This window comes from Sinohyriopsis cumingii, chromosome 12 (genome assembly GCF_028554795.1).
Source record: "Sinohyriopsis cumingii isolate HCF-2022 chromosome 12, ASM2855479v2, whole genome shotgun sequence".
Taxonomy (NCBI): domain Eukaryota; kingdom Metazoa; phylum Mollusca; class Bivalvia; order Unionida; family Unionidae; genus Sinohyriopsis; species Sinohyriopsis cumingii.
Genome location: NC_142972.1, coordinates 109,445,070 through 109,467,622, shown reverse-complemented (window position 1 = coordinate 109,467,622; position 22,553 = coordinate 109,445,070). Strand labels below are relative to the sequence as shown.

The window sequence follows — 22,553 nt, the reverse complement described above, 5'->3', positions numbered from 1 at the left end:
CGTTATCAGCAACGGCTGGATTTGGAGTTAAAAAATTATTAGACAAAGTTACCGGAGGAAGATACGGTAAAAAAAATACCATCGCGGATCCGGCCTGAGACTAGGACGACCTCCAATGTACTGATCCGGCCTAAGATCATCGCGCCATCATCGAATTTAGATTTAATCAATGAAGCAAAGAAAAAGAAAATAAGATTTTTCAGAGGAGTATTCATGCGAGATCAATTACCGGACAAACCAAACTCTACTGAGACAGGAATAATTAACCTTGATAAAAATTCCGGCCCTGGCACTCACTGGGTTGCGTACGCGATTAATCCTCGCGAAATCATTTACTTTGATTCGTATGGACTAGCACCACCAAACGAATTTTTCAAATATATTTCCTCGCTGAAACTTCCAGTTTGGTATTCAACACTTCCAACGCAAACATCAACCGATCCACCAATATGCGGTCCAGAATCAATTAACGTTCTTGATGCAATTTCAAAATCATCCCGCCCTTATCACAAAATTTTATTTGAATATACCGTAGATAAATATCATGGTTGACATTTATGGTAGATCTCTCTTTAGAAAGAAAGAAGAAACAGATGAAGAAAAAAAAATCGATACATCAAATTTTGCAACCAAGAAAGACATTAACAATCTTCTATCGTTGGCAGAGATAAATCCTGGTGAAATTGCTGTTTTTCAAAATACCGAAGGTCGATTACAAACTAGCAATGTCAAAGTAACTGATATGATTAGCCGAGATGAATATAACGAACGCATCAAGCAATTTACTCAATTATCAGATTCAGTAACAAAATCTATCACTGACGTTACTAATATTATCGCAAGTTTACCATCAAAGGCAAATATCGCAGATGTAGAAAAATCTGATAAAGAACTATCAGCGACATTATTGTTAAAGTTGGATAAGGCAGTCTACAATGAAGATCAGGAAAAACTTACAAAGCAACTAACTAAACTAACTAACGATCTTAAAAAACTCGATGAAACCTTAAAACAACTTAGCAAGAAAGTTGATGATAATATAAAGAAAACAACTGATACTTCATTCGTCGCAGATCAATTAACAAAGAAAAAAGTTGATCAGGAATTGCACGATGACCTCATTGATAAAGTAGGAGAGATCAACGAAGATATTACTAATATTATCGCTGACGTTTCTGAAATAAAAACCACAATGGATAAGAAAGGCGATAAAGTGTTATACGACGATCTTAGCAAGACGACAAAGAAAATCAACGACGATATTGCAAAAATCAATAAACACATCGAATCGTTACGTGGAAGTGATGATTACGATGATCTTGTTGAAAAAACAAAATCCATCAACGATGATATTGCCAAGATAAACAAAGATATCGAAGCGGTGCGTTCACTAACATTCCAAAAAGCTGATAAAACATCACACGACGATCTTAGCGATAAAACAAAGAAAATTAGTGCTGATATTGAAACGATGCGTGTGTTAATGAATCAGAAGGACGAGAAAACAAAATCTATCAATGATGATATTGATCAAATCAGCAAAGATATTGAAACAGTCCGTGGATTAGTGCACCAAAAAATTGATAAAACATCACACGATGATCTTGGTGAAAAACTAACAAGAACAACCAGGGACGTTACTAACATTCTTGCCGATGTCACAAAGATAAATACTGCAATAAGTGAAAAGGTTGATAAATCATCACACGACGAGAAAACAAAATCCATTAATGATAATATCAATCAAATCAACAAGGACATTGAAACTGTTCGTGGATTAGCGAATCAAAAAGTTGATAAATCATCACACGACGAGAAAACAAAATCCATCAGTGATGATATTGAAGTAGTTCGTGGATTAACGCAGCAGAAAGTCGATAAATTATTATATGATGAGAAAACAAAATCCATTAGCGATGACATTACTAAGATTAGTAAGAACATTGAAGCAGTTCGTGGATTAACACAACAGAAAGTCGATAAATCAGCACACGACAATCTTGGTGAAAAACTAACAAGAACAACCAGGGACGTTACTAACATTCTTGCTGATATTAACGCAGTTCGTGGATTAGCGAATCAAAAAGTTGATAAATCATCACACGACGAGAAAACAAAGAAGATTGATGAGGATATTAACGCAGTTCGTGAATTAGCAAATCAAAAAGTTGATAAATCATTGCACGACGAGAAAACAAAGAAGATTGATGAGGACATTGAAGTAGTTCGTGGATTAGCAAATCAAAAAGTTGATAAATCATTATACGACGAAAAAACAAAGAAAATCGGCGAGGATATTACTAAGATTAGCAAAGACATTGAAGTAGTTCGTGGATTAGCAAATCAAAAAATTGATAAAACATCACACGACGAAAAAACAAAGAAGATTGATGAGGATATTAACGCGATGCGTCAAATCGCAAATCAAAAAGTTGATAAATCATTACACGACGAAAAAACAAAGAAAATCAGTGATGATATTATTAAGGTTAGTAAGGACATTGAAGCAGTTCGTGGATTAACACAGCAGAAAGTCGATAAATCATCACATAATGATCTTGGTGAAAAACTAACAAGAACAACCAGGGATGTTACTAACATTCTCGCCGATGTTACAAAGATAAATACCACAATGGTTCAGAAAGTTGATAAAACATCACACGACGAGAAAACAAAATCCATCAACGATGATATTAACGCGGTTCGTGAATTAGCTAATCAAAAAGTTGATAAATCATCACACGACGAGAAAACAAAGAAAATCGTTGAAGATATCGCCAAAATCAACAGCGACGTTGAAACAGTTCGTGGATTAGCAAATCAAAAAGTTGATAAATCATCACATGATAATCTCCTAAAAAGAACGAAGAAAATCGGCGATGATGTTACTGGTATTCTCGCAGATGTTACCAAGATAAATACCGTAATGGAAAAAAAAGTTGATAAAACATCACATAATTTTCTTGACGAGAAAACAAAAAAAATCAACGAGGATATTATCAAAATTAATGAAGAAATTTCCGTGATACGTCAAATCATTAATGGAAAGGTCGATAAAATATCACACGACGATCTTGACGAGAGAGTAAAATCTATCAACGAAGAAATTGCTAAGGTAAATACAGCAATAAGTGAAAAAGTTGATACGACATTGTACGACAAAGAAATTCTAGGTATCAACACAAAACTATCAAAATTGAAAATTAATAAACTTTCGAAATTTAATATACCAGATCAAGTAGTGGCAGATAATTTATCTTGCCACGTGTCATTTGTGTTGGGGGCGCAAGATCTTATCTGGACGCCTGAAAATGATTCTTTTTCTTTTACCGCGCCGATACAAGGTATTTATCGAATATATATTCTCGCCGGAAAAACAAAACTTAGCGTGAAGGCTGTCAAATACAGCATTTGTGAATATTATCCTGGATTTTTTGTTATTTCCATGAACAAAAATGATACTGAGACTTTCAGATTAACACCGCCGGATAGAACCACCACGGGACAAGTGTTTTATTTTGTAATTTTCGAATTTTTAGCCACATGGCATGAAATTCCTCCATCAACAATAGTTGTCGAAATAGGGAAACCCCAACCAACTAGCTGAAAATTTACTAAGAATTGGCTAGATAAATAACTAATAATGACCGCATCGGATTATCGATATAATCTTGCGCGATCATGGCAAGATTCGCTAAAAAAACAAATAGACGAGTATCAAATAAAAATAAAGAAATACCAGCGCAGATTAGTTACTATTGATGTTGTTGTTTATACCGCATCAGCAATAATCGCCGGTGCGGGTATTGTTTTATCCGTGGTAACAACAATCGCACCGATCGTAGCAACGATAATAATTTCATCAACAACAACGATAGCTGGCGTTCTCAATATCATTGCAAGAAAAATATCTTCGTGCACAAGTGAGAAACTATTATCGTACAAAAACAAACTAACTAAGATCAATGACGCATATTCGAAGTTATCATCGCTGATTTCCGAAAGTCTCAACGATGGAGTTATATCCGATATAGAATTTTATTCGATGATCAACATCTACTCGGAGATTGAACAAATGAATAATAATAATGTCCGAGTTAGTCCAGATAGTGACAAACACAACACCGCCGACAACAACGTTAATATCACTAAGCTCAACTAATCCAGAATTTAGTATTAGTTTTCCAACTCCAATTAGCGTCAAGGAAATGGCATTGATACAACTTCGTGTTTATAATAGCTGGCCTAATATTAGATCAAAATCATTTGGTAAATTATTATCAAACAATTCACTTGTTGTTGCTGATAAGAAACACGCCGATGGAACTCCTAGTTGGTTTGTCGTTAGTATACCAACTGGCAGCTATGAGATTGAACAAATTGATAAAGAATTTAACAACAGAATATCGAATATTACTGGCGATGCTCATCCAGGAATAAAGATATCAACACATGAACCAACGTTATCATCAATCATTGAAGTAAAATCGCCATACATGGTAGATATTTACCGTTCATCTATCAGGTCGGTATTAGGCTGGCCTGATATTCCGCCTGGTAGAATAACAACACCAGAACCAAAGAAAACCGACTTTATCAGCAATGAAAAAAACTACCACGGAATTGACTTGGACTATATTGATCAGTATGAAAAAACTAAGGCGAGTTTTGATTTTTCATCAGGATCGGTTTATATGCTAGATTTGTTCGAGGATAGCATTACAATATTATTTGTTAAAATTATCGACAAATACGAAGGACAAAAAGATCTACTGGAACATTATTTCCAAGAGTGCGTATTTAATGTACAAACTTCGTGTAACGAAATTATAATAACAACAGAGCGGATAAATAAATTAGCTGCTGATATGGAACTTATTAACAACCTAGCAACGGGCTATATACAAAACAGCGCCGTTTTTGGTATGGGTTTTATTATTAACGCATTTATGCAACGACATAATCTAACCGAGAGGACGTTGCCAAATTATAAGTTTCCCGGCTATAACGTTGATGAGATGAGAAAATTTGTCGCTGATACAGTCGATAGGTTATTTCCTAAATTACACGACGCGTGGGTTAAGAAGAAATCACAAGCAGAATCAGTCTTGATGCATGATAATGATGGAATTGGACAAGGAAGACATATTTCTCCTGGGATAGTTAATATAACCGAAGTTATCGCTGTTTATCTTCATGCTGATGTTGTAGAAGGTAGCTATAATGTTGATCCTGCAATATCAAGAGCGGAGCAGGGATTTGTATTATACACATTCTCTCCTAACGTCTCTCCTGGTTACTTGATAATAAAGGAGCCGGTTAATCCGTTTTACCTACGCTGTCATAATCGATTATTATCAAGAATAAATTTCAAACTAACAAATCAAGATGGAAATTTACTTGATATTCGCGGAGAAACGCTGAGTATTAGTTTGTTGGTAAAATCGTAAGCGAAAGTTTTTGATTTTTAAATCTGTATCCCAGGGAAAAACAAACGAAAAAAATAAATAAAACCCAGAAGAATTTTTCAAAATTAATCTTTTTTTTTATTTTGTAAATTTATGCCGTCTTAGGAATCAGAGATTCTCTTGCTTTATTCTCATCAACAAGTTTTTTCAGTTGTCTGACACGAGAACTTGTGATTTTCCTTGATTCATATGCGTCGGATAAAATTAATCTAGCTTTTTCTACTAGCGTTGATAATTTAACAAAATCCTCGATGTGATCATCGCTGACTGTCGCAAGTGATTGATACATCGCGATTTGGATCTTCTTTATTAATTTATATTCTGACGGCAGGGTATATTTATATTCGAGTCTCCCTAGAATAATTGTTTCGAATTCTGATCTGATTTTATTCACATCAAGGTCCGATGGGAGATCTATTTTTCTTTTCAAACTATTAATCTCTCCCATAATATCGTTTATTATTTCTTCGTCCATTATACTAATTTTGTAGTATTTAATTATTCTTCATCATCATCAAATATTATTGGAACATAGAAGAATCTGATCCACTCACCGAGATTGTAGGAAAATGTTCTGTGGTTTATTCCCTCCGCTACTCGCCATATCGATACTGGAGTAATTTCATAAAATTTCGCAGCAGCATATATCGACTCAAATGCAATTTCTTCATTTGTTTCTTGATTTACCGACTTAACTGACTTGGCATCTTTCGGATGTTTTCCAGTGTTACCCGAGGAACAATTTTCACTCTGAGTCACAGCTCGAAGATTAGTTAATTCATTATTAAGTTTATTTCCATCGATATGATCTATAACCAAATTGTCTCTGATGAGTCCATGGAAACATTCGAACACAAATCTGTGAACGAAGTAATTTGTTTTTCTTCGCCTATTATTTTTGCTGATTGTGAATTTGAGATATCCATTCATATTAATATTACCAACAAGATTCTTCGTTCTGATGTGTCTCACATTTCCATCCTTGGATGCTTCATAATCATCAATGGTAGGATGTGATTTATATTCGCTCATAGGAATCGTTGATTTGTGATTCATATACTATATTTTATACTTCTAAATCATAATTTGCTTTGAAACGATTAATATAATCTTCTTCACAAGAAATTACTGACAAAGATTTCTTTTCATAATATCTCCGCAGCTCACGATATTTCTTTCCACCACAAGAAAAACATAATCGAGTCTTTCCTCGAATGCCAACTTGGCAAACCAAACATCGTTGTGGTCCTTTGTTGCCTCGTCGAACTTCGTATATATGAGCGCCGCAATATTCACCTCTGCAAGATTTGTCACATGATTTTGTTGATCCAACTATTATCCACGCACATTGCTTCATTATTATAATTAGATATTTGTCTAAAATATAATAATGGATTTATTTGATCTTGATGAGGCAGAATTTATTGTTCCTGAAGTTGATCGTGCGAAGAAGGAATTTTTTGATGATGGAGCGATTCATACCTGGTCAACTTGGAAAACTAACTTCATTGATGCTACTATGAATTTGGAACGAGCGAAGAAGATAATCGAGCATATAAAAAATTCACACAAAGAAGAGCGATTTATCTTTGGAATAAAATTTATTGCGCAAATGCCTGATGATACTTGGATTATTCGCGACAAACGAGATCCAGTGCGCGGCGGTAAGAAAAATGTCATTCTTGATAAGAATTCGAAGCCGGGATTGTTACTAGGGATTGATGGTCCTTATTACGCTAGAGCTTATCCTTCTAGTGCTGTAGTGTATGGAATTTATCGGCTGAATAATAATCCTGACGCGAAAAATTTACCTGCGATGAAAGAATCTCCGATGATAAATTGCGTGGCTGAGCGAGTTATCGAGCATATGAAAAACGCTCGTCGCGGATCTGGTCTGACCCAATTGAGATTGGATAAAATTAATTCATGGGCAAAGACAGTTGCTGATGGCGCATCGATTGATGATGTTGCTGCGCTGAGCAAGAAACTTAAATTTCCTATTACGGTTAAAACGCTATCGGGTGAAATATTATATTCTTCACCATATAGTTCTCGAGGAACACCAATCGAAATCGTTGATCATAATTCACATGCGTGGTCGCAGTCAGTGATGATATTCCCGAAGGATCGTGTTGTTAAATTCTATCCCGCGGAATTTTCCACGGATGGCGCAAAAGACAATTCTGATGCAATGTTCCGATATATCAAATTATTAGCCGCATCTGATCCAATATCGGTTTGGTTATTCTCAAGCGAAGAAAGATATGATCAATTTATCTTGCCACGCGGAGATATTTACCGTGATGAAATATTACATGAATCGATGAAAAATATCGCGGAGAAATATTCGTCAAATCCAGATCAGTTGCTGACAAATTGCTTTACTGTTCCATCTGTTGCCGCTCATGCCGCGAGAGAAAGAAATTCGTGGAAACCCACAAGGAATGAGTTTCTTAATGATATTCAACTTAGTTGTATCGAATACGGTCATGGAGGATTGTGGAATACCAAATATTATTTCGAAGATATGATTTCAGTTGATATGAGCGCGTGCTATCCTGGAAGTTTCCTTGGATATGGTGATTGTGCAGATTACTTTGTTAAATTCGGTCATCCTACCAACGAGATGACGAGAGTTGCAATCAACGGACCATTACCCGATTTTGTTATGACAGGATTCGCTCATGTTACTTCGTTCGAACTTGCTGAGAATTTGCATAGGATTTGCTATATTTGGTTTGGTCGGCATTTATCTCAACGCAGATGGGTTCCCATAGTGCTGTTGAGATATATGTTGGATTCGTCGATGTTACTATCGCTGATAGTGAGTGAAGCAATTATATCCTATAGGAAACAAACTGAAGTGTGGTTACCCACAGATTGTGAGAACGCGAAAGATATTGGAAGAAAAATAATTGGTAAATTCACTCAAGGAGGATCAGTTGATCATAAGCACAGACACGCTAGATTATTCATCAATGATGCTGAGATGGATTTTATTATTGCTGATACAGTATCGCGTGGAATATTTTGCAATAGAGAAAATATTATTATTGATGGAACGAAACTAGGTACCGTGATTAGTTATCTCGATGGAGAGTCAGCGCAGTATACTCATCTAAGATCATCGATGCTCGCTTATGTGAGTATTAATTTATTGTCGATGATAAATAAATTTGCCGATATCGCGGTAAGGGTTGCAACGGATTCATTTTATATCGATAAGAAATATCAGTGTAGGTTGGAAAATTTAATCACTAATGATTCATGGGGAACTTGGAGAATAAAGAATGAGGATATTCTAGATTATTGTGAAGACGCTGATGTAGAAGATTGCGATAAGTTTCATAAAGACCAATGCGATGAAGTATCAGCAGCATCATCTGCGTTTGATCCGATTTCACGAAACAAATTCGTTTATCTGAATGGTCCTGGCGGTAGTGGTAAAACCACACGAGCGATAAACTTATTTTCAAACTCTGATATGATAGTGTTAACTCCAACTCACAGGTTAGCAAGAGAAATAAAGCAGCGTGGCGTTAGTTCTTGCACGTATCACAGTTATTTCAAGTACAGTGGTGGATTATGGGATCCGGCTCGAATGGGAAACAAATATATCAACAAGATTATAGTATTTGATGAAATTTGCACAGTAAATTTAGTTATACTAAAATCATTCCTAAGTTGGTTGGAAGAAAAAAATACTGCAGTGATAATGTGCGGAGATCATGGTCAACCTGATCCTATTGATGGTGAATCTCCTCATAGATGGCTCAGAAACTTTGTGGATTATTATGAAGAGATTGATGCCGATTATAGATCTAATGATAATTTACTAACTGAGTTTAAAAAAATGATTCGATTGCAACCTAATAAGTTTCAATGTGATGTGATGAGAAAAATAATTGACGAGACTTCGATGGATAATTTTCTATCCTTGTGGCGTCCAGATCATTTGATTGTGGCTAGCAGAAAAATTGTTCGTGATAATATTCAGGAAATATTATTCAAACTTCATTATGAGAAATTTCCAACGTTGCCGGTACCATTATGCTATAGGCCCGCTGATACTAGAAAACAAAATATTAATGTTACTTTGCCGTGCGGAGAAGAAAAAATAATGGTTTTGAACGATATTATTTTCGTTGATATTAATCTTGTCAATGATGCGATAAGCGCAGAAAGATCGCCGTGGAAACTCGGATATGCAGCAACGATTCACTCGTCACAGGGATTAACAGTAGATGGTCAAGTCTGGATTGTCGATGATAGAATTTCCTGGTCAAATTTAGTTTATCTAGCCGTGTCTCGAGTAAGAAAATTATCTCAGTTGGGTAGAATTAAATTTCACATTAACGAAGATGGCGGTAATTGAGTATCCTTTGGAATTACTTGTAGTTCCTCTTTGGTAAATCCTCGTTGTGGTGCTAATGAATCTAGAAAATAAATTGCTGGTCTTCCTGATGATCTTGTTACTGCCGATATTTTATGTGTTGTAACACTCCAGTTTGGATCGGTTGCTCTTTTTCTGCCACCCTCGGCTTCTCCTTCTTTATATAAATATCTAACCGTGACACTACCTAACACCGGCGAAATTATTGAACTTCGCTTTAGTGGTATATTTGTTTTTGTAATTGCAATTGCGGGTTTCATTGATATTGTTCGTGTTACTTCGTTATTTAGTGCGTTAATCACGTGAGGTAATCTTGTTACCCAATCGTGAGATCGTTTATCTTGGATAAATTCTCTCGCGTACTGATATCCGAATAATCTTTCCGCTAGTGTTTTGTTGAATCTTTCAACGATAGCCTGATTGCGATGAACACCAACTACGCCACGCCGAATTTTAACGTTATTCTTTTTCATCAATGAAGTAACCGCGCCAAGAAATTCTCGTCCTGGATCAATTTGAAGAAGACTCGGCCATGTTAGTGGAGATCGAGAGTAAATTTTCTCAAATGCATTTGCTATTTCCGTTGCTGTTTTATTCGATAATGGTTCTGCTTCTTTGTATCTGCTAGCAATATCAACAACAGTTAACACATATTTGTATGTGATTCCATTAACGGTATCGTGAGGAAGAAACATTAAGTCGGCTTGATGAACTTCATTAGGGACGCTGACAGAGAAACTCGCATATGGTATTTTCTTAGGCGGAGGAAGATAAATTTGCCAAACAGCTTGCTTTGATAACCATGATGCAGCGGTGGAGTGTTTTACTTTTGCGGCCTTGGCAAGTTTGGCAATTGCTGATTTTCCTTTCCAAAATCCTCGCGGAGAATAATATATCTGCTCCATTATAATTTACCAGCACCGAGAACTAATTTACCTTTCATTGCTCCTTTTATCAACCAAGTTGCCAATTTTTCTTTGAATTTTTTATTAGGTACTGCGTCTATTGCGTGAATTAGCTTCACATCAGCGAGATGTCGTTGTTCTAAATCTCCACTGCGATATGCGAGATCGTGATAGTAGCATGCGTTATCAATAGCATTTACTGGTTCTTCACCAGGATTTGGTTGATTATTATTATTAAGTCTTATATCTAGCCTTGTACCAGGTCCGCAATAGTTGTATCCTGGCAGATGTTTCTCTCCGGGATATTTCGCCCAAGGCAATCCTGGCAGATTTGTTAAGGAGGCGGTAATATCTCCTCCGGTTCTTCTATCTTTTTTTTAACGAATCTATATTTGATTGTACCACAAACCGCACATTCACCTTTGATAGCATTCCTGTTGTTGCGTGTAACAACTTCGATTGGATTTAGCGTAGCAGTTCGAGTGCGACACTTAACACAATATGAATCCATAATATTCTAATAACATGAATGTAATTGATTTTTCAGCCACGAAAAAACGCGAGCAAGTGAAACACACTTCAGCATTACCAAATTCGATAAGAATGATAATTATTGGACCGTCGGGATCTGGAAAAACGCAGTTATTGCTAAATTTGATAATGAGATGGCTAAAATGGGATAAATTGTATTTAGTTGCGCCATCCGTTGATGATCAGCGATGTTATCAAGTACTGAAGGAATTTAGCGATAATACTGAGGATGGCACAATAGAATTTATAACGGATATCAATGAAACTCCATCAGTGGAAAGTTTAGACGGCGATACTAATAATCTTGTTGTTTTCGATGATGTGATGCTGGATAAACAAACTAACCCAGCTAGGATATTCTCGCGTGGCCGACACAAGAACACCGATGTGATTTACGTGACACAGCGATATACGCAAATTCCAAAGGTGATTAGAGATAATTGTAATATTTTATCGGTATTTAATGGCGTTGATACTCACACTCTGAGAAATATTCATCAAACTTGGTGCAACGGCGACATGGACATAAATAAATTCAAAAATTTTTTCAGTAACGCTCAGGCAACACCACACGGATTTGTCACGATTAATCTTCATGATCCGCGTAGTAGATATCGAATCGGTCTTGATCAGATTTACTCATAAAATTGCAACCCACCATAATTCAATTATGGCACAAACAAATTTTACAATACCCCCCCCCCCAAAAAATGCTGTTTTTTTTTATACCTGAAAATGCACTTTGGGTTGAAATTTTGCGGATTAATTTGCGTAGGAGGCGTTATTTCTGCTTTCTGAGGCTTCTACGGAGAAAGTTTGTTTGGGAGGCTTATTTTAGTCTGTGCCAGGGGGTCTGTAGAACTTCCCTGCTGCTGAATTACTGACCTAATTCTTTTCTTCCTTACAAGGGGGTGCTAACCTGATAGTTATGGTAACATCAAAACCTGAACATGTGTGTAAAAGTGGGAATGCTTTCCAATTGCCAGTTCTAATATTTTTAGTCTAAACTGAATTTCCCGTTCTTCGTTTTATCTCTTTGCATATGTATTTCCCTCTCTTCCTTTTATTTCTGTCTCTCCATTTCCTCTCTCCTACTTTGTATCTCTTTCTCTTTTTCATTTGCAATGCATTTCCTCTTTTCTCTTTCTCTTTCTTTTTGATTTATTTGAATGCGAATTTCTTTTTCTCTTTCCACTTTTTGAATTGCATTTATATTGTCTGTCTTCTGTTTTCTCTCCCTCTCCCTTACTTCATTCTGCAATTGCGTTTGTCTCTCATACTCGTTTGAATTTGGATTTCCAAGATTTCTTTCCGAAGCTTACATTTCTTAATTCTGTTTAAATATGATTTTTAATGCAGTTCTTTTCATTTCTTTTTAGAGCCAAATAAAGACCTACAAATTAAACCCAAATCATTTTATCCAAAAAATTATTTAACGCGAAAATAGTGTATCAAAATGTTTCTTATTCTTGTTTTACAAAAGAGGCTTTTACTAAAGACATAGAAGCAAGCTTCAGCAACTTTCTTTAATGATTCTAACCCTTCCTGGGTCGGATTAGAACACATTCCTTTGGCATTGTAAAGGTTTGTTGGATTTCACAACACATTTTTCAAATATGTTAACTTTATAAACCAGGGATTAAAAATTCCGATTGAAATAATTTTAATTTAATAAACAAAATCAAATTCCTCTGAAAAGTTACTAAAATAAATAGTACTCCGGACGAACCCCGAATTTGTGATTCGACTTTGTGGTCTTAATCTAAGTAACAGAAAGAAACGAAACCAACAAAGGTAAGAAATAATTTAATCATCTAAATTAAACAACGAAACATGAAGATGAACCTACAACATAGTGAATAAAATCCAAAATAATCTTAAAACGTTATATCATAAGTTCAGAAATGCAGAGTGCTCCGAATGAGTGCCATGTCCTAGAATGTGCTCATGTGCCAATATCCTTAAATGTGTTTAATTGTCAGGAGTCGTATTATAATGACATTGTTCAAAAACAAAAACTCCTCTGAATGAATTCACAATAATCTTTGAATAATATTTTATTTCCAAGTCAAGGAGCACATTGTAATTCCAATGAATGGTGCAACCAAATGATGCCGCTCATATTATATATAAAGACAACATTAAAGACATATGGAGAGTGATTTTAAAACAAGGACATAAGAAATAGGTATTTATGAATGGTCAACTTCCCCACCTTATATACATACTACCGGCTCTAGTCGCAATATTTTCCTACTATATCTATGTCGCACTACCTCATATTTGACATATTTCTCAATACATTTCCGCGTCACAACAGAACCCAACACTGAAACGATCGGGAAAACGTAATAGCCATGATTCAGGGTTTAGGGTCATTAGATATTTGGAGAAACTTAAACGAAACACAAAACTCTACAAGACGTAGGAAAAGAATCGAGAAGAAGCTTGTTTAGATTGTTACTTGATTTCAAGTTTGGTTTATTTGGTTACGTTCTGATTAACTGTACAGTGCCACGTTGAAGATCAAATCATTCAGGAATAATCATAGAAATGATGGAACTCTATTGAACATTTGTCGATTTTTGCTTCACCGCCTCTCTACGTTTCTTCATATGTGGTATATTACCCGTGTGGTGGTTGTGTTCATGTACTGATTGTCATGACAATGGTGCAGCTATCTACTAAATTTAAAATAAAAATATGACAATGGTGCAGCTATTTACTAAATTTAAAATGAATATATATATATATATATATATATATATATATATATATATATATATATATATATATATATATATATATAATTTTTACTGAATTTAAGATTTTAGTTTGTTAATAATGATTACAAATGTACCTTAGTAGCTGGTGCTAAATAAATCTCACAAATCAAACTTAAGCCGTTTTAAGTTTCGTTGCATACAAAAGACAGTTATAAAATCAAAAACTTCTTTGTTGGAAATATAGTTTCATAATGTTGGCTGATATCATCGAAAGTGAAGCTTTTCTATGGGCTTCTGACTTCTTTTGTTAAATAAAAATATTGGTGCTTGTTTCCTAATTGATGTAAATGAGATGTCCTCTATACAAATTTCCTTGATTACATAGCAGTGTACACACACACACACACACACACACACTTTACCGACAAATCATTATCAATGGTCTGTCCCCTCGATCTTGAAAATAAATACAAGTATTTATTGTTTGTTTCAACTAAGAACTGACATAGCCTCTCTAATTTTGAAAAAAAAATCCTGTTTCTAAACTGTACACTATAATACATACAGTAAAAAATATTTTTTACTATTACACAATTTTTGTTTGTTTAAATTAGTCAAATAGATATCAAGATGTAATGTTTAAAGATTGAAATCGCATTGCATGACTTGGATTGTTGATATCATGATGCAATCGCGGGAAATTTAATTAGAGTACATTGTTCATCAAATATATTACCTATAATCAGCCATTTGATAACAATAACTGATTTCATGATTCCTCCACTTTAGTTTCACTTTTATTCGATGAATATGTTTTATATATGAATACTATATTTGGAGCATTGTAATCCTGTTGAATGTTTTCTTGTTTTTAATAATACTTGTCCTACGTGATCTTTCCTCATTTAGCCAAATCTGTGATACATTGTTAGGGCTCCCGGTGGCCAAGTGGTCTAAAGCGTTCGCCTTTACTGATCACTACCATTTCACCTCTGACCACGTTGATTCCAGTCCTCTCTTCCAGTCCAATGTTGGTATGTGAGAAAGTTAGCCAGTGGCTTCCCGTGGGTCGATAGTTCTTATTGGGATTTTCACGGGTTCTTCCTCCACCAGTTATACTGGCCGCCACGATAGTCTCTCATGCGCTGAAAAATGGCGCTAAATATCATTGAACAACTGTCATCCATTGCACGTAGGGCAGTAAATGATACTGAACTGAAATTTGGTAACTATGTCATCGATGGTACAATTTAAAATTGGGACATACTGAAAACAGACTTAATTAAATAGCCGTAGGGTGCGATAGACAGAAAATCGTATTTGCATCATTACTGATATGTAATATGAATTGACATTTTTGTACATTCAAGCCACATCTGTCAAACATGCTCATGAAACTGAAAATGTGAGTGCATAATTAGTCATTTTATTCATCCTGTAGCCAATTAATACTGAGTTTAAAGTAGTATTCCGTCTATATGGTGAAACATAATAACAATTAAACATGAAATAACTCTTTCAAAATATATGCCATATATGCATATATATTTTTCTCTGCTACTTGTTTTTGGTTTCAGCCCAAGCAAACTAAGACTGAATTGGTATCTTTATTCGTCGTCGATGAATTTATATGATAATGAAAACTATCTTGAATCAAAACGTTAAATGAAAATGTTAATAATGTGAACAATATATTTCAATAAGTTGTATAAACTGAAAAGTTTAGAATAGTCCATCAACATGATACCAATGTCTTACCGGACTTGAAAAATGATTATGAAAGATTTAAGTGAAATGTCTATTAAGGTAAAGATATAGTTACACTCTTTATATACAATAATTCCTAGACAAGATCATCTCTCTCTTTGCACAGGTTACGTATTTTGGTGCCAGTAATCTCTCTCTCTCCCTCTAAATACACACATACATATATGTAGATGTATGTGCATATATATATATATATATATATATATATATATATATATATATATATATATATATATACACATACATACATACATACATACATACATACATATGTCTCATAAAAATGCATGGTACCTGTTCAAATCATTAAATTACTTGGTTCCATGGTATACAAAAGAAGCGAAATTGAAGGAAAAAAACTATTAATTTTAAACCTCAGGCAAATACCTCTTGAAACAGAATGTAAAATCCTTATCATATTTGTTAAATTATGGTCACTTTGAAAGCAGCTAGTGGGAGGTTGTTAGGCAAGCAGACATGTCACTCACTGAATAAACATACACCATCCCCCTGTTCTATTCGTTAGAAAAACACCCCCAAATATTTCCTACTGAACATTTGTGTAAACTATATTCTTTGCAAATCAGTTTAAAATTGACAATTTATTTGGAATTCATGGCCAGATCGTGTTACAAGATAAGTAATATATCAGAATTATAAGCTGCAACGAAGGTTAAAATGAGATATTGTACTAAATCATTGAAAATATCATGATATGGAACATATTTTAAAAGCAAAAGATAAATGACTTTTTTAATCTTGCATGTAGATTCAGAGCATGTTTTTAATTACATATTAAGCTTTCACTGCATAAAACGAAAACTTTCAATGCATAACAAAAAATTACTATCAGCATCGCATAAGCCTACAAAGAAAATGAAAATTGGCAAAATTTAAAATTTTACCAATATAGTATAGTTCAAATACGTTAATCAAAGTTTGGTCTACAAGCAATCTATAAAACATTATCGATATAGTTGCCATCATTTTGATACAAGAGAAAGGATGCTGAATGTTTATGATATTGTTAATGTCACAATACATGAGGTCTGGAAGATAAATGGAAAAAAGACTTTGATACTATATAACTAGTTGTATGAGCCTCAATGGGTCACACGGGAATTAATATTAGCCCTTGGGTTTATATTGGTGAACCATGTGGGTGTTATACAATAATCCTATGTTAAAATTCTCCATTGGTTTAACAAAGATATAGCATTTTGGAATGAAAAGTTTTTTTCGGTTAAAAGTAATTACATGGTCAAAATTGTTTTTGGGGTTAAACATGTTTCTATGATCAAATGTTTTAGACAGACAAAAGTCAAAAGTTTATAGGGTAAAAATCAATATCTCATCATCTACTACGCAACACCCCACATTATTGCAGTAACATATTTTTACGATTCCTCATTTGGTGTAAGGGTTGAACTTGGTTTGTGTTCCAGAGTATAGATATTACAACTTGATCAAGAAATCATTTAACAACATATCAACATTTGTATGCAAAAGCAATTTCCTAAACAATGTATTATAAAAAAATACGAATTATTTACGCTTGCTATTATCTGATCATCATTCATCAACAGTGATGGACCAAACAACTTTAGAGTATGCGACGATCATGAGGGTATACACTACAAAGTTCCAATGTCTGTAATCGTAGTAGTGTTCACTACTTTTAAGATGACATTCCGACATTTCCAAAATTGGCGATGATTTGTTAATCTTAATTAGGATCCTCCCTCTAAGGTCACGTGTAATGCCTCTACCTTATGTCTGAACAAGTCAAATATCCTAATACTAGTTGCGATAATAAGCTTATTTTAAAGAATATGATGAATTTTTATTACACCTTACGGTAAGAATATGCAATGACGAATAGCTTTGTTAAAGGTTTTGGAACGAAAGGGGCAGAAAATATCAACCGACACATTGAACAATAAGCAACCGTGAGATAATAACAAAAGAATCTCAATTACATCCTTCAATATCATGATATTGTTATGTATATTTAATTTGTCCATCATTAGATGTTATCTACATTTAATTTATATCGTGGGATTGACTTTGTCCATAATGGTGGGTATGAGTTTTAGCCTACCTGCCTAACGTTTTTGTTTTAAAAATAAAGAACATAAAACATGGCTAATTTTTGTCTATGATTGGAGGTCATAAATTATGAAAATGTCACTTGTAGGTAAAAATGTTTACTTGGCCTTTTGACCTCGGACGTTTCTATAAGTGATGCTGTTTATGAATTTGATGAGAAAATGACCTTCATTCTGGATCTGTTACTGCGTCTTAGTTTTTATATTAAAGGTGGTTTACATCAGAATTACTCATTCATACAAAGAGTGGAGCCTTTTAGTTGTGTTTATATTTAAGTTGGGTGGGCTTAGTTATAAAAATTATTCATTGTAATGACTAAGTGCTCTTTGAATTTGGGATTAGATCACTCTTTGTGGACTATTGTAAATTGATTCAAAACATTTTGGATTAAATTACTGCGATACGTAAAGACCGTTAGCCCATCAACACTATTCCATGATTTTGGTACATCAGCAAATTAAAGTTTAGAATTCATTCGGAGTACCAATGGAATTCGTTCAGAATATTCTGTACTTTTTTTGAACTTATAGGACTATTTGGGATTTAATTCACAATACTGTGAGTTCTTGTTAAATTTCCACTTTGTGCTCATGGGAAATAAACTAAGTTGTTGAATTTTACGAGAGAGAGAGAGAGAGAGAGAGAGAGAGAGATTCAAGCAACAACTGAAGCTGTACGTAAAGTCATCATGTGTTTGGAAATGATATTAACATGAAAATGAACATGAAAGAAAATAGAAATATAAAAATGAAGCCTTCCTTTGTAGTGAAGGGAGGAGATATAAAAAGCGTCAATATGAACTAGAGCAAGGTAAGAAATGATGAAATGGGATTGAAGAAAATGAGTGGCATTCACTCTCATTTGTTTATAATATATATTTCTTGCATTGTAGTGTAAAATTAATTGTATAAGATATTTGGAAAATATCGCGTATATTTGCTTTCCAACAGACATAATAAATTCAAATATAGCATATTACCACCAGGTGCGCTGGACTGCGCGCTATCATTCAGTTGTTTATCTACAGCGCATCTGTTCAAGTGGGGTTTCCGTCAATGGCAATAGTCCCCACATAGCGTGAATCACTATTCAATAGTTTTTTTCCCGGTCAGAAGCAATAGTCTACACATGACCTTAATCCAGGGCCAGATTACCCATGAAGCACACTAAGCATGTACTTAGAGCACCAGCCCAACAAGGGCACCAAACACTTCAACAATGATGAAAAAACCGAATAAATTATATATGACCATTTCGATCTGCATGTATAAGCATTTTGATTATTTCTGTACCTTTATGTTTTCGTTTTTGTTTCACATTTTGTTGGGAGGGGGGGGGCACCATAATATTTACAATGCTTAAGCCCTGAAAGATCAAAAGGACATATGACGGTGCCTTAGTCACTTAATGTATTGATCTTCCCACACTCCTCAGTTTATAAAATGACACGAATCTCTTACACTATAATCATTGTCCAGGCAGCACTTATATGAAGGCACCATAAGAGGTCTGTTCTATTTTAATGGGGATAAATTGAAATTTTTTCAATAACACAAGAGAACAAAAAAACAAAAAACAAAATGGAAGTAATGAAAGATTACACAAACTAAGATCAAACAGACACCTTCCGAACTGAGCTTTCAGAAAGAATACGCGTTTTCTTTGCATCAGGTTACTCTCCCTCCCTCTCCCTCTCCCCCATCCTGTCTCTGTATCTCTCGTCAACTTGTGAACAAGAAATATTACAAGTAATTGTTCACACGAGAGAAATAATAAAGAAATAGAGCTCAAAATAAAGCAAATGAATATACCTTTTTTTGGAAGCTGTCAAAAGCGTCTGAAAAGGGTTCACCGGTATGCGAAACACCAACATATGTCCTCTTGATCTTCTCCATCAAAGCATTCTCAGCTTCGTCGTAGATAAACTTATAATAATAATAATAATAATAATAAATATTAGTAATATAAGGTGTGAAAATGTTTTAAAAGTCAAACGGCCAATGTGTTTGGGTTGATATTTTGGTGTTTTATATAAAGATAACACTCGCTCTTCTGGCCGCAAGTCCAGTACGCTATCAACAAAGCCACAAAAACCGAATGGAGGCAATACATTTGGTGTTTCCAGTACGTAGTGAGCAGTTTCCATTACCAGGTAGGTAACCGGCAACGTGGATTGTGGTCCGCCCAAGAGCGCATTAATATTATTTTGCAATATTAGGTTGTTTCAACAGTAGACTATTGCTTCTATAGTCTCTAAATCTGAGTTGAATTTCCACTGATTAATCATTAGCGATTTAATAACATAATGAAAAGTTTATTAAGAGAGTCATATAGAGAGTCCGTCTTCTAAATGAATCGTACATAATTTCATCGAAATCATCTCTGCTTTCCCCTTTCATCTCTCTCATGCATTTGAGAGAGAATACGGGGAGGTCTGTGGAGAGAGAGAGAGAGAGAGAGAGAGAGAGAGAGAGAGAAAACTAAACTTGCACTAAGTAACCTACTAAAAACTGGGACTTCGTGACGTTTAGGTGTACACGTTAGTTAGGACTGTAATATAATGATAAGTTATTAAGTTTTAATTTATGCACAACTTGATGATGTTGAGCTATTGTAGGTACACATTGCCAGTGTTCCAATGGGGTTTGTCTGTTAACGACCTTTGAGGGAGGAATTGGTGGTGTGGTAAGATGATGTAATGCCAAATTTGAAGGCTTAGTAGTTAACACTTGGACAGAGGTGTTGTACATGTACCATGAAATTGAGAGACAGACAAGGAATTGTGCAAGCGACTGTTATTAGCCTCTTACTTGCTGTTTACCTGGGACTTGTTGGAGGACCACATCAGATATCATGAGCAGAACTATTCCTACTGGTTGGCATTGGCAGGAGAATTCAAAGAGCCAACAAAATTAGATAATCTTATGTAACATTCCATGACCATATAGAGTACCATGAGATCAGTCAATTCTCTGAGTTTTCAAATGTACAGGCAATGAATGTAGAGTTTCACTTCTCTGGCTTTTCAAAGGTACATACAATAGATTTTGAGTCTCCGCTTCAAACTTTTCTTATGGGTCTCTGCTGGAACTTTTCTTATGTATTTGTGCTGGATTTGAATCTTGTGGTTTTATATATCGTGAAAACTGATTTTCTGTTCATCTTCCTGATTTTGCACCGTAACAGTCGAGTTGACCCTCTTGTTCACCAGCAACGGCCAATTATAACGTGACATTATCGGAGAAATGGTCTCTGCCAAACTTAGATAAGAACCTTCTACTCCAAGCATTCATTTCAGCCCGGGAGTAACGAAATCTCGTCTATTCCTTTGTTCATGGAATGGAGCAGCAACGGTGTTAATAATAATCAAACAGTTCTCGGAACAGACAAGTTCACCCATGCTCAACCGGAAGTGCCTTCAACACATCCTAATATTTCGACAGTGGCCCAGTCGTCGAGGATGGTGGTGGCATTGCAAATACTCTGGATACGTTATCTGAAAGTGTTTCGCTCCTTGACTTATTCTAGGAATAGTGGCACGAGGGAAGCACAGACCGGGTCATGCGGAATCATTGCCGCCGGATGTCTCCGTCATGGACAACAATGCAGCTCTAGGCAAGACAACTTCCATCCCTTCAGTGACGCTTGCAATACACAAGGCATAATTCTTGCCATTCGTTGAGACTGTGCATCAGAATCTTCGCCAACAAATTCAAGAAAGTGTACAGATTACTCCAACTCTCACTGTATGCAGACGAAATTTCAGTACAGGTCTCGGAACTTGCGACATTAATGGCTGGGAGTAATACTATGTCCATGTTGTAAAACGTGCTTTCACCATGTTCCATGGAAACTTACAGATGCAGTTGGAAACACTACATCGATTTTTTCAAACACTTTAAAACCCCGCAGCACTATCCTTTATTTTTCTTCTCCATTTACCAGTTTGGCAATTGTTATTTCATATATTTTTGAAAAACAACTATGAGGTATCTACCATATCTACCTATGTCTCGGCTATCGGCTATTAAAGAAACTGAACAATATCCCGGATCCAATCAATTCCTTTTTTTCTTCTTAAAAACGTCTGCAAACACTTCATTAACATTTTCCGCAGACAACCATTGATAAATGTATTCCACAAAAAAATACCTCATTACAGACCTGCCTAGATTCATTCACAACGCCATTTAAGTCCTTGTTTCTCCTTGCACTTCATGCATTCTTGCAGTTTGAGGAAATGGTAGACAACCTGCTTGCGGAAACCCAACTTTAGTTTTCTCGGGTTCAGATCAGTGACGTTGGTTTAGTTGTCGAGTTTACACATTACAGACACTCCAAGGATACCACTTTTTCCTAAGTGTCATGCCCCAAAAAGTACAAGACCAGTGCCCCGAAAATGCACTGAGTCATAATTTACAACTACTGGGGTGGCATTTGGGACCACTCTTCCTTACCTCTTGGTGGGATTTCCTATAACTAGACAGGAGTTCAACCACGCCTTGCACACATTGCTCGTGCTATGCAGTTTTAATCCTCATTTATTCAAAACTCATACTTTTCAGGATTAGTGCAGCATCAGGGCCTTAATCAGTCAATCAGACTGGGAATTTGGGAATTGGGTAGGTGCCAGTCATATCCCTTTGAGAAATAT

The 22,553-nt window shown here is 35.3% G+C and overlaps 1 protein-coding gene across 1 annotated transcript in view; it reads right to left on the bottom strand.

Moving 5' to 3' along the window:
- LOC149787237 (uncharacterized) overlaps nucleotides 1–19,841 on the bottom strand; it is a 34,082-nt gene extending 14,241 nt beyond the window's left edge. The window contains exon 1 of the mRNA XM_089978359.1: nucleotides 19,711–19,841. Within this exon, the coding sequence (XP_089834485.1) occupies nucleotides 19,711–19,794 (84 nt within the window). The 5' untranslated portion in view covers nucleotides 19,795–19,841. The remainder of the gene's footprint in view (nucleotides 1–19,710) is intronic.
- Between the last annotated feature and the right edge of the window lie 2,712 nt (nucleotides 19,842–22,553).